The following is a 13,465-nucleotide window of genomic DNA, read 5'->3' as shown; positions in this document are numbered from 1 at the left end:
CTCGCTGCCGCGCGGCCGCCCCTGGGCCGCGCCGCCGCCACCGCCGCCGCTGGGGCGCGGGGCGCGGGGCTCGGGGTCCCCGCCGGGGCGCGGGGCGGGCGGGGGAGGGGAGCGGGCGGGCCGGGGCTGGGGGCCGGGCTCACGGGGCGTCCTCTCCCCGCAGCTGCTGCCCCGCCGCACCGACTGGACCGGGAAGGAGCATCCCAGGACCTACCAGAATCTGGTGAGACATTCACGTCGCGGAGCAAAGAAACTTTTCCCCGAGTCGAATAAAAATTGAATTTCCCGCAATTTTTTACAGAGACAAAAACTTGGCCCCAGAACGTGAAAGCTCCAAAGGCCACGGGGAGGGTTGGGAGGCCGTCGCGGGGGCTTCGAGGGGCAGTGGTCGGGGGGACCCGCACCCCGAGGCCGCAGGGGCTGCCGACAATTTATTTGTGATATTTTGTTAATGTGCTAGAAATAAAGGTACGTCATGAGTGTTGTGCAGTGCAAGGCCGGAGGAGGAGGGGCCGGCGCGCGCGTCCGTGCGGGCGCGGGGGCGCGCGCGAGGCGGCGGCAGCGGGAGCGGCGCGAGGGAGGAGGGCGCGCTTGCTCGCTCGCTCTGCACGCGCGGTCGGCTCGGCTTTCTCCTGCCCCACACAATAGCTGGTGACTAACTGCTCCGAAGTGGCATTAGCATTTCACAAGCAGGCTATTCAGCCGCAGCGGAACCGTAGCAAGGCGTTATTTTTTTTTCTCTCTCGGTTCTTTTGCTTTTCTTAAATTCAGAGCTACGTACGGTTTTTGTTTGAGGGTTTCAGTTGGCCAGAGGCTCATCTTGCTTTTACCAAAACACATTTGCAGAAGTGCAAAAGCTGTAACACTCTAAAAGCCAGAAGTTTAACAGATTTTTTTCTAATTTTGCTAATTCTCGTGTTATTCCGCTTTTTCAGTTAAAAACTATTACTGGAGGCCACTGAAAAGTTTTGATTTTTACCCTTATATTTATTGTGGTACGGAACCTGGCAAGTAAAAGTTTTTCAGTTTATATTGTGATATATTTTAATCGCATGAAAAATACCGGTTTCTTAATTTTGTGTTTTCAAAGCGAGTATGTTTAGTAATTTCTAAAAATTGTCTTCTGAAAGCGGGCCTATTAAGTATTGTGACTGGAAAAGTAACGTATTTGTATTCGGTTGTTAATATTTTCTATATTCTGTCTCCCAAACTGATTTAGGTTGTTTGTATGAATATGTGTGTGTTGGTCGGTTAGAGCAGTCACACGGCCAGGGGACCTGGGCGGGGGAGGGGGGGGGTGCTTAATCTGTGCAGTGCAACTGATTCAGAACTGATATTTTGAGGTAGTTATAACGAGTGATGTTACTTCACGAAGCCTTGTGAAATGATTAGGAAGTTTCAGCTACTTCAAAATTGAAAGTGAGGTGAAGGCATGACATGATTTTGATGGGTTTTGTTTTCATTTGGATGTAGAACATCTAACTTTTGGATCTGAAGCTCTTATGATTTACTCTAGGTTAAGTTCCCACAGATGTTGAAATGAGGGAAACCTACGTTTAGGAAATTTAAGGGAAACTTAACAACAGTGTATATGTTCCCAACTTTGTTAGTTTTCAAGTAGTAGTTGAGGCTAGTTTCATTTAATACTTTGCTACAGTGAATGATTTGGGGGCGGGGGTTGTAAATATTTGACAAAATCCCTGAGTGGATTCCACGTCTTCCTTACTTGAAAAAAAAATTAAAGAGATTATAATCTGTTTTTAAGAATTGGGCAGATTTTAGAAAACTGTTTTTTGCATTTCTTTTTACAAAAGTCATCCTTGCATCTCATAAAAACCCACAAACCCCTGTCACTGAAGATTGCTGTGTTTTCTTACGTTGGAAACTCTAAGTAATAATATATTTTTAAAAATGAAGCAGCTGATGGTGTCTTGCCAAATTATGGGAATGTCTGATGCTTGTAAGAATATCATTTTGTTTTCTCTAGTAAAAACAGGGGTACCAGTGTTCATTTTTAATTTTGGGGGGAGGGTTTCTTATCTCTCAGATACTAATAAAATGAATTTATATTCCCTGTCTCTTTATCAGAATTGGGACAATAAGTGGTGTCTACATTAGTGTTGTTATGTTTCCAAAATCCACTTATTTTGCATGGAAGTGGATTTTCTTGTTTGGAGTGTTTTCACCTTCTTACCAGAATAGTCATGTTGGCATACTCGTGAGACAGTTAAGAATTCTCATTAAAATTTAGAGTTCTCTGTTTCATTTTCTCCCTTTATTCATTTAGCATGTTAGTCAGTCTCTATCTACTGGATACAAGACACCTTTTGGAGTACTTTTATATCCATCAAACTATATATCTAGGTGTGTGGGTATTTGCTTTAACTTTGACTTTTTGAGAATCAACTCAAACATTTTGGAACACTAAGTATCTGAGCACATTTTTGTTTAATAGTAGGATCTTGAAATTTTATGTCTAGGTAAGCATATGCAAAATCTCTTGTATTCTTATGACCTAGAAAATTTAAGTTGCCTTCAGTTGAATTTGAATTTACTTAACATTGGTTTTAAGTTTATTTGGTGAGTTAAACGAAAATAACTATTGTTTGTGGTTTCAGTAGTGTCTACCTATACCTGGAAATTTGTTGCTACATTAACTGATAAATTGAATAATATTTTAAATGGAAGAATTTATATATCAGATTGACATTTCTAGAAAAATCTCAAATTACAGCTATTTAGGATGGTGTATAATATTTGTACTTGGGAGGTTAAAAACAAGCATAGATCAGCATTTGTACTCAACCTACAAATAAAATCACAGTGATTTGAGTTTTGATCAAGAGGAAAGTAGAGTTTTAAGAGTAGTTTTAAAGGTTTACAGCTAAAAAAAAAGATGTGCTTATTTCAGGTGTGATTGAAAAAGTTTTGATAAAACATGATATTATCATCTAAAGATTTAAAACATTTTTAACAGTGAATAGAATTTGATAGGAAGTTGAGTGGTTTTTTTCTCTTATGGTGTATGTTTAATCAGATTTTATATTTTTAAATATAGGTTGATTTTAAAACAAGAGGGCATATTATAAACTTTCATTAGAATTCTAATTTTTTAAAAGGAGCCATGCATTGGTGGCAAACTTTGTTTAGAACAGGAAAACTCAACTAATTTTTGGACTAAAGAGAAAGCTTTCTCATTTATTTCTGTTTGAATAGTGGAATTGGTTGGTTTATTATTGAATAGAGGTTATTAGTTGGTTTTGCTATCTAGTTGTCAACTTACTTAGTGGTGATTGCGTGCTTATGAGGCAGAATTTTTAAACATTTTTACCAAATTGAGAATTCTGATTACATTTCTTACAGGGCTTTTTTTTTTTGAACTGTGTTCATGTTTTGCTAATCTGTTAAAATGATGTAATTCTTATTTTAATTTTTGTAGCAGTATTTGGTTTTCTTAAAATCATTCCACTTACTAGAAATCTTTTTGTTCAAGTGAAGGATTGGGAGTCAGGAGATAGGGATTGTGATTTTTAGCCCTGCCAACAGTCAAGCCTGCAGGTTACCTCAAGCAAGTCATGGAATTTCTTTGGGCCTAAGTTATCTCATTTGTAAAATAAGCGAATTAAAATTTTTCTAATCTGAAATAGTGATAAATTGTCTCTAAAAACTCAGCTCTTTCATTTTGTTGTTGATTATCCAAAACACAAGAAAATAGATACGGAGAAAACATGCAGAGTAGAAAATTGTATAAATGTTTTTTATAGTGCCATTCTTAGGTTGTAATATCATATCTTCTTGGAGATAGATGAATATTTTTGAGACACTAACCACATTGTAGACTACCTCTTTATTCTGTAATTAGTATGTTTCTCTCCATGGTTTAAGTACTAGTTTTCATAAATTATTGCTGGGCTTAAATTCAGAGAATAAGAACCATGAATAGGATATACTTAAGTATATCTTAAGTGTGCATGTATTTAGAGTATGCTGATTAGTAGGAAAGTTAGGGGACAGGTTTTAGGAAAAAAAAAAAAACGTTTTTGAATGAGGTATTGCTGTCCTACATTAAAGATAATACGGTGTTTTAAAACCTAACCAGTATAATTTTGGGAGTGGGGAGTGACAAATAATGAAGTGAATGTGCCTAATACAGTTACTGTTTCCTTTTTTAATAGAGTATCAGTAACATGGTAAGCTCATCTTGGTAGTCTCTAAGACAGGGCTTTAATATCTCTGTAATCCTTATAATGAACAATACATTATGTGTTAGGGAAATGTTACATGCTAAAGGGCTGAAATGGGCAAAACTTCATCTTTTCTTACCCATACGGTTGTTCTGTTGGTAGATGCCATTATTACAGAAGTTTGAGGCATTTGCAAAGATTTTTAAATGGACTAAGTACCTGTTAAATTCTTTATACTCCTGCATAATTGTAAAGTGGCTTGAACATAAGGGGGAGTTGGATTATCCCATCCCCAACTACACAATAGTATTTTACATGACTGTTACGAGGCAAAATAGTACTGCTGGAGTCTTCTGTTCCCCAGTCTGTAAAATGGGCTAATAATAGCCCCTATTTTGTAGGATTCTGTGAGTGATAACGCACTTCAGAAGCACTATGTAAGGGTTTGTGTTGCTATTATCAGAACTTCAGTCATGGTAGTAGTTTCCAGTTATTGCTTTATTAATACATGAAAGTTTAAGAAAAAACAGTTTTATTCCAGAAACAAAGTGTGCATAATTTTCTGAACATAGCAGCTACAGTGTAAAAAAGACTGCTTTAAACTTTCAGAAGATACTGTTAGTATAATTATGTTGTAGATCCAAGATGAAATAAGTAAGCCTAAAATATAAAGAAAAAAGTATAGTAAATACCAAAAATAAATAATTTTTATTTTTTACTTTATTTTATTTTTTTAAAGATTTTATTTACTTATTTGATAGAGACACAGCGAGAGAGGGAACACAAGCAGGGGGAGTGGGAGAGGGAGAAGCAGGCTCCCTGCCAAGCAGGGAGCCCGGTGCCGGGCTCGATCCCAGAACCCTGGGATCACGACCTGAGCCGAAGGCAGACGCTTAACAACTGAGCCACCCAGGTGCCCCCAAAATAAATAATTTTTAAAGCATTGTGGATAGAATTCTAGAAAATTTTTGGTGGTCTGTATAGTGATTCTATGTTTTTGTGGACTAATTAACATTAAAAAATGTTTGGGTGGTTGAAATATCCAAAATTGATTAGAGAATATATGAAGGTTTTGTATCTTTTGGTAATCAGATGACATTTAGGAATATGTGAACGGAGCTTGGCTGTCGCTTCTGTCTCCTTCTGTTCAGAGATTTGTGTAATTTTAAACTCACGATAGTTTGTATTTTTGAAATTGTCAGAGAGGGGAGATGTTTTGTCTTGTCAGTCTGGCTTAAAAATGTATATTTTAAACAGCTTAATACAGACTTTGAATTAATCTTTAAGTGAGGACTAGGTTAAATAAATCCGTGAATGCCAATTTTTTTAATCCACTCAAAATTTCTTTGTCAGACCATAAGTTTTTGGTTTTTTTAATCTAGAAACTCCTTCTCTAGTCTGCTGAAGTCATTTTTCTTTTTCCCAAATTTTGTAGTTATCTATCATGTCACTACACAATTGTAACAAATAAAATTGTATCCTAGACAACTTGTTCTGGACAAGAAATACTAGACAGGTTCATTTTGTTGTTTACGTTTCTGAATTCACAGGAAAGTATCTGTAATACTAAGCAAAGTGGAAGTTAACAGAGTGTACTAAGTGTATTCATTTTGATGAACTTTAGTTGAATTCAAGAAAGGCATTAAAATGAGAGTATTTTTCTTTATTGTTTTTTCATTTTCAGTGTATTTTTCTTTTAAGATATTTCAGTTGCTTTTGTAATTACATCTAAAATTAATAAAGGCTGTAATAGGAACCATATTTAAAATTTTAGACATAAATTTAAAATGTGTAAAGATCAATTTTTATTTTGTTTGTGAGAAAACGGGTACAATTATGAGTAATTTGTGAAAATTAGTAATTTTGGAATGAATAAATATATGTTACTGAGCATATGGAATATAGAAATTTTAAGTATTTAGATTGGAGAAAATGATAATACTTTTCTCTATGAAATTTGAGAATTCAGTGTGCTAAAAAATCAGTTATGATATAGAAGAGTGAAATATGTAAGTGAGAACCTTTGGTCACTACAGAGAAGGCAGTCATCAAGTGTGAAGCAGGTCCAGCTTTATTTGCCTCACATACACAGAAGCAGCCTATTTGAGCTCAAGGATTACAGATAAGGAAAACGATGGTTGGTTGGAGGAGAATTTTTTGATACTAAGAAAATGTAGTTATTAGCAACATGATCTAATGCACCTCCTGCTTAAGTTAAAACTAAATTGTAAAAGGAATGAGATTTGTAGTGTAAAACTTGGGTTGTCTATGGTAGCATGGATAATGGCAGCCTACTGCCAATGAAGCAGGTAAAGAATCCGTGCATTCTAAGACTCCAGATGGCCTATGATCATGGCAGCATGACCCATTTGGTCTCTCTCAGGGATAGAGAACCGGCACATAGCCTCTCGGCAGAGGTTATAGTATAAATGCAAGAAATACCTACCTTGTGTCATTTGATTGTGGTTTAGATTTTGGGTGAGGAAATAGTAAATTCTAAGCAACTTGGAGAAATACTCATTTTTAAAAACAACTTCACTGCCATTGTATGTGTGGTGTTAGTTATTTCGAGTGCAAGGTTTGAAACTGAAACATTACTAAAAATGAAACTGGTCGTTCTCTTAAGAGTATTTATATTGGCATTTTAAGAGTAAACAGTTTAAGGATTTTCCATCTTTAAATTGATAGACAATAATTTGGCCAACAGAATCTCATATTTGAATTTTATATTTTAGTAAATGTTTTAAAGAAGATTTCTTATTGCACAAATTTTGCTAAGAAAGTATGATTTGATTTAAAAACAAAACTTCAGAATGTTTTAAAAAGTTAAATTTTGTTATTTTGTAGTGTTTTAAATTAATTTTTATAGAGCATCTTTTGTGGTTTGTGGAAACCTAAATTCGGAATAAAGTGGGGTTTTTTTTTTTTTTAAAGATTTTATTTGAGATAGAAAGCAAGCAAGAGAGCACGAGGGGAGGGAGGGGCAGAGGGAGAGGGAGAAGCAGGCCCTCTGCTGAGCAGGGAGCCCAACCCCCAGCTGAAGACAGATCCTTAACCCACTGAGCCACCCAGGTGCCTTTTTTTTTTTTTTTTTTTTAAGCAAAATATAGTCAGGTGGTGATGAATAAAATCTAGAAGAGCACTGTGTATATTCTTTAAAAGACACATTTGTATTGATAATACTAGCTGAATTATCTAAATGAATTCTTAGGTGGTTGACTAAATTGTGAATAGACAGTCTTTCAAGCATGTTTGTTGACAAGAGTAAATAGACCACCAAGATTAATTTTGACAATAAGATTCTATATTAATTTTATTATACTTTTAATTACAAAGAAGTCATAGGCATGTAAGAGTCCTTCTGAGAATAGATTAGAAGTTGTTGACTTGAAAAATGGTTATGTAGGTCCTATTAAGTTTGTAATTGTAAGACCTCTGTGACAGTGGGGTAGGGACTAAAGTTTTGAGAAGGAAATTGTAATGTAATGAAAATAATAGTAACCTTGGAATCATGACACCTGGGCTTGAATACTAATTTCTCCTACTTTCTAAATGTATGACTTCGGAGAACCTGTAACCTTTGGACTTCTTTACCTGTGAAATGGGGAAAATACTTAACCTTATTTGCTAGTGAAGATAAATTTTGAGAATACTTGGCAGAGTAACTATTGTGTAATTTTTCTGTGTAGAAAGCTATTAAAGTTTTTTTTGCTCAGTTGGTTGGGCGGCTGCCTTCGGCTCGGGTCATGATCCTGGAGTCCCGGGATCGAGTCCCGCGTCGGGCTCCCTGCTCGGCGGGGAGTCTGCTTCTACCTCTGACCCTCTTCCCTCTCGTGCTCTCTCTCTCTCATTCTCTCTCTCTCAAATAAATAAATAAAAATCTTTAAAAAAAATAGTCATTTAAAAAATAGTTTTTTTTTAAATACCTAGAAAATGTAAACTTGCTTTTAAAGATTGTAGATGTAATTTAACGTATACTTTATAATGATGATAACAGATTTATAATTACAAGTTGAAAGTTTTGAGAATTTGAGATCTGGTTTTAAAAATAGGCTTAGAAATGACTAATAGCAAATAGGGTTTTTTAAGTTTGTGATTTTGTTTATATGTTAGGATAGTTGTAAAAATAAGAACTGTATTCCATTAAGCTGACTTTTTAGAACTCAGAACTATAGTGGAGAGCAGAAGTAACTAGCCTCTCAGATCTGAAAAAATTTAGAAAACAGATGTGAAAAACAGACATTTTTAGAACCAGTCAGGTGTTTAGGACATAGTAGTGCCAGATATTTGGTGGATCTTATTTTCATAGGGACTTCTTAATTGTATGCTGAAAGAAGGACTGGCATTTCTAGATCGTACAGGTAAATCAAGTAGTTTAATGAATTACATTCCTCTAACCTCATTTTGGAAAGTTCCTTAAAAAGATTTCCAAAATGTTTTTTCCTTGTGTAGGTCTAGAAAGATTTTCAACATGAAAGAGCAACATGTAGTATGTAATATGGAGTATAATTAAAGTGACAGCCAACTCTTATGTCACCTACTATGAGTACCCCCCAAGGTGGTGACTTGGCAGTCTCAGTCTTGTAGATGAGGACATTGAGTAGTAGAGTAAATGTTTTCCCTGCACTCAGCAAGATTAAACCTAGACTGTTTGACTTTAGAGCTCTCAAACTACTGACCTTTTCTTTAAAAATTGAGTAGAGTTCTTAATGACAATATGTCTGGTAGAATGCAGTGACTTCCAGATTTTTTATATTTTCTTCCCACTGATAAAATTTACCTTTTAATGATAATTTCCATTGACAGTGGCAAAATTTTCTTGGCTGGGAAGAACCGCTGTTTATATGAAGTAGCATAGCAAGCAGAAGCAGGTTGTTTTAACTAAAGATGCAGGAAAATAAACTACTCAAAAGAGCTCAGTCTTTTCTTGTTCCTTCCTTGCTATAGTTCACATTTTCAGAAGAGGATCCTGTTGTTCAAATTGTAATTGATAATTGTAGAAATGTTTTATATCAACCTGAGAAAGGAGTGATATGGGTTTATGATTTGGGCCAAGATGGGCAAAGCATGAACAGAGTTGTGTCTTCCACAGAATTCTGTTATCCCTGCTACTGGAAACATAGATAGAACCAAGAATTGTTTAGATCGGGGTGGTAAACTATGGTTGCTGCCGGTAAATCGTGTAGGAAGCCTGTTTTTTTAAGGCCCCAAAGCTAAAGTTACTACATTTTTAAGGAGTTGGTAAAAATATATATGTACAACAGATAGTTGTCTCCAAAGCCTAAAATATTTACCATCTGACCCTTCAGAGAGAATGTCTGCTGACTTCTGCTACAGATAACATAATATAGTTACAAAGAGACACCTTTAATTCCGGTTTTAACCATTAATTATGGACAGTTAACCCGAAGACTGTTGTTACCATATTAAGTGATTCTCAAATGGGATTGGAGGTGGGGGGTGGGGATATGAGAAGTTTGGAAAAGCTCTGACTAACCCCCCCTGGTGTAGGAGTGAATCTCCATGGGATGGCATCAGAGTTTGCATCCATAAAACAGGCTGTTGTATCTTGAGTGGGAGAGAAGATGAAATGTTTATGAAAATTTAAAAAATGGAGCACAGCTGATAATGCATTATTCTTACTTTTTAAGGATAGTAATCATAAATTTTATGGTAGTAATCCCTTGGTTGTTTAATCTGTTTATACCTTCTGACTTTAAGAGTTTAAAATTTTAATCTTAGAAATACTGAGAAAAGTAGGGTTGATCACATTGATTTCCTTTAGCCCTTGTGGGAGAGAATATTTAGGATTGTCACCCTATTATTGTAGTTTTATTTTCTATCCTTAGTTTACCTATAGGTATCCTTTACCTATAGGAATTTGTGCTTTTGTGCTAGTTTGCTTAGTAGTGAAAGTGAACTTAAGAATGTTTCTTTTTGTTTCACTTTAATGTCTGTGTTGAAAACTATTCAAAATGTCTTTTTTTAGCTTCAATATTGAAATAATACATATATATATTTATTTGAGGCAATAGGTACTACGGGCAGTGTGAATGAGGACTGGAGTTACACTGTCTTGGTTTGAGTCTTATCTCTACCATCCACTAACGTGTGTGATCTTGGGAACCTTGTTTTATCTTACAGTATAATAATTTATTAATGGAAGTAATAGTTCAAATCTCTTAGGGTTGTTAAAATAATGAGCTGAACTTCTATATGTATAACTTACTACACTTAGCACAAGGCTTAGCATTTAGAGTGCAGTCAATATGTGTTAGCTATGATAGTGTTAAGATTTATCACAGTTAACTTTATAATTTGGTCATCTTTTTTATGTGTTGAATATCTTAAGAAATTTAAAGCAGCACTGGTCATGGAAAGTAATCAGTATATTAGAATCGAGAATGTTGTTTTGTTTTTCCAAATGATAGTGTACAGTTACCGAGAACCCAGATTTCAGATGTTTTGGATAAAGGATTTTATTACAATATCACTTCTGATTTCCCTTTTAATTTTCATTTCCTTTCAGTTATTTATTAGTATAAATAAAAGTCCATTTAGACTAAAAATCTTAAGTTAATATTAAAGGTACGGTGTTCTTACTCCTTTGGAAACTAAAAACCATATATGTATAGCCATAAATGAACATTTTAATTTTTTTGAACCATATTAATATCTTAAAATTTTTCCCGTGACATGGATTAATATTCATTAAGAATAATGTTTTAAAAAGGTAGTAAAAGAAAGTTGTCATTGGTTTTTTTTAAAGTGCATATTGGGTGGATGTGTGGGTGGATAGGGGTGTGTGTGTATATGAATGTATGTATGGGATGCAGCTAGAACCAAAAAAAGACATGGTTCTTAATCTCTTCTAGTTAATGGTGACGTTGAGAAGAAAAGCATTAAATTATTGAACTTTTAAATGTGTAATCATAGACTGGTGCATGATAAGGAAGAGTCACCAAGAGCATGCAGCCAAGATAATACACTTAGACTGGTAAAGTAAAGGGAAACAAAGGAGGTTACATTGGAGGGAAGATCTGAAGCACATAAAAGAGTTGTTTGGGCAAGGAGATGTGGGGAAATGTGGAGTGTGCCACATGGGAAAAGCCTAACAGGAGAGAGTACAGGTAAAGAAACTGAAGGAAGACCAATATGTCTAAATGTGGAAAGTGGGGGCTGGAGCGTGTAGGGTTAGGAATGTGCCATATGGAGCAAAGAAATGAGTGGACCATACGTGCCTTTCAGGATTTGTAGACCCATGTTAAGGAGTTGGATGGCCAAAGAGCAAGGAAAGTCTCTGAAGTGTTTTAAGTAGGGATGACTTGACCGGATAAAGGTTTTAGAAAGAGCATTATGATTGTAATATAGAGAACAGATTTGGAATAGAAGAGATTATAGAATAGAATGAGGTGTAGGAGGTATGAGTGGATGTGGGAAAGATGGGAGTTTATTGCAAAGATGATTTGAAATTGGGTCATTGTTATGGAGATAGAGTTTAAGAATAGGAAGAGAAAATCAGTTGAACTTGGTGACTACTTGGATGTTAAGAATGAGGTGGAAGGGAGGAATAGGCAGTATTAAAAAAATGTGACTTCTTGGTTTGAGGCTGGATGGATGGTGTTGTTTGTCAAAGTAGGAAACATTTTGGGGGGGGTTGTTGACATGAGGATCATGAGTTCATTTTTGCATATGTTGAGTTGAGGTTTTGGGACTCCAAAGAGAGATGTCTTAAGGAAGTTTGTTAAGCAGGTGTAGACTATAGATACAAATTTGAGAATCATTCGTATAATAATTGTTCAAGGAGAGAGTATTGAGTGAGAAGAAATAAAGTGTGGAACTGGGCTCTGGGATCCTGGATCTTAAGAACTTCACCATTTAGTGGCTAGATAGAAAAGGAAGAGTCAGTAGTTACTGCATATTGTCATGTGTTCACTTATCTAACAAACACTTAACTACAAGTACTACATTAGATACTGGGTAGACAGGTAAACAAGATCTAATCCCATGTCTTCCAATATAGGTCATGGACAAGTAAATTGGCAATCTTAGGATACTGCAGGGGTCTGAGGAACCTCCAAAACAAGGGCAAGACAGAGTTAGGGCATGTATGTGTGTTTTTTGGAGGTAGAGGATCATAACTATAATTAGATTCCCACTGAGATCTAGATATGAGCAACTAATATGATATAAGTACTACAGAGCACTGATGAGTGGGGTAAAAGAACGTTTTGGGAAGGAGTATAATGTGCTATGGAAACGAAAAGGTAGTGTGTCCAAAAAGAAAGGGTGTAAGTGTTGTAATAGGTCATGGAGGGCAGTGAAGTATAGACTGAGACATGAAGGAGAATGAGATGGGGAGGTGAATGGGTAAGAGCAGATTTCCAGCAGAGGAATCAGCTTATATAAAGTCTCATAAGCCAGAAAGCCTGAGGATTTTAAGAACTGAAAGTATCTTTCCTAACTTTAAAGTGAAAGTCGATTTTGAAAAATACACTAAATCACCAAGGAAAGACTCTGAAAAAGTGGATTGATAATATTTTTGATTTCTTCAATAAGGATTTTCAGCTGAAATGTATTTTGCAAAAAGACTCTAAAACAGCATAATCACAAAACTGAAGTTAGTAAGTAATGAACTTCATGGTTAAAGTAAAATTTTTGAAAGGAATTTAGATCAATGTAAAGAAATTACATTAGAATAATTATATACAGTTTAGAACTGGAAGGGACCCTATAAATGTAGATGTTTTCCTTTAAATTTTATTTTTAAGTAAATTATTTTAGGGAAGATTAGAGAAAAATATAAATACAATTTAAAAAATTTCTATTTTGGTATATTTTATTCTAAATGTGTTTTTGCTTAGCTAATCATACTAGTGTTTGAAAGAGTATGTTTTAAGTCAAGATGATATTAGGGGGAAAGGGAATCCGTAGCTTCACAAGTTTGGAAAATTGCATTAAACAAAATCAAATAGATTTATCTCAGGATTTTTCAGAGGCACATAATATAGTATATATAATTTGTATTAGATCGTCTTTTCTAAAGTATTCATTCCAGTAATACTACTATATGCCACACTCTGTATTATTTTAAATTATCAGTGTGGCAGTATGGCTGCGTGTTGTCTCCATGACAGGAATGTATTATTATAAAAAGTAAGGTTGGTTTCTTTTAACTGGCTTCAGCTTAGAAGGATGAATATTAGCTAACTTTTTAAAAATACCTTTCATGTTCTTCTATCGGTAGAGTATAACAGATACTACAAGATGGAATGAAATGA

The 13,465-nt window shown here is 35.4% G+C and overlaps 1 protein-coding gene across 3 annotated transcripts in view; it reads left to right on the top strand.

The window, feature by feature from the left end:
- The window catches only part of PHIP (PHIP subunit of CUL4-Ring ligase complex), a 134,734-nt gene that overhangs the window by 971 nt on the left and 120,298 nt on the right, over window positions 1–13,465 (top strand). For all 3 annotated transcript variants that reach the window (XM_025858872.2, XM_025858481.2, XM_025858473.2), the window contains exon 4: window positions 164–223. In XM_025858872.2, the coding sequence (XP_025714657.1) occupies window positions 164–223 (60 nt within the window). The remainder of the gene's footprint in view (window positions 1–163; window positions 224–13,465) is intronic.

The sequence above is a fragment of the Callorhinus ursinus genome, unplaced genomic scaffold (assembly GCF_003265705.2).
Source record: "Callorhinus ursinus isolate GAN/ISIS: 27379988/994484 unplaced genomic scaffold, GSC_fseal_2.0 scaffold6, whole genome shotgun sequence".
Lineage (NCBI taxonomy): Eukaryota > Metazoa > Chordata > Mammalia > Carnivora > Otariidae > Callorhinus > Callorhinus ursinus.
The sequence above is the reverse complement of the archived record's forward strand: the minus strand, read 5'-3'. Positions and strand labels throughout refer to the sequence as shown.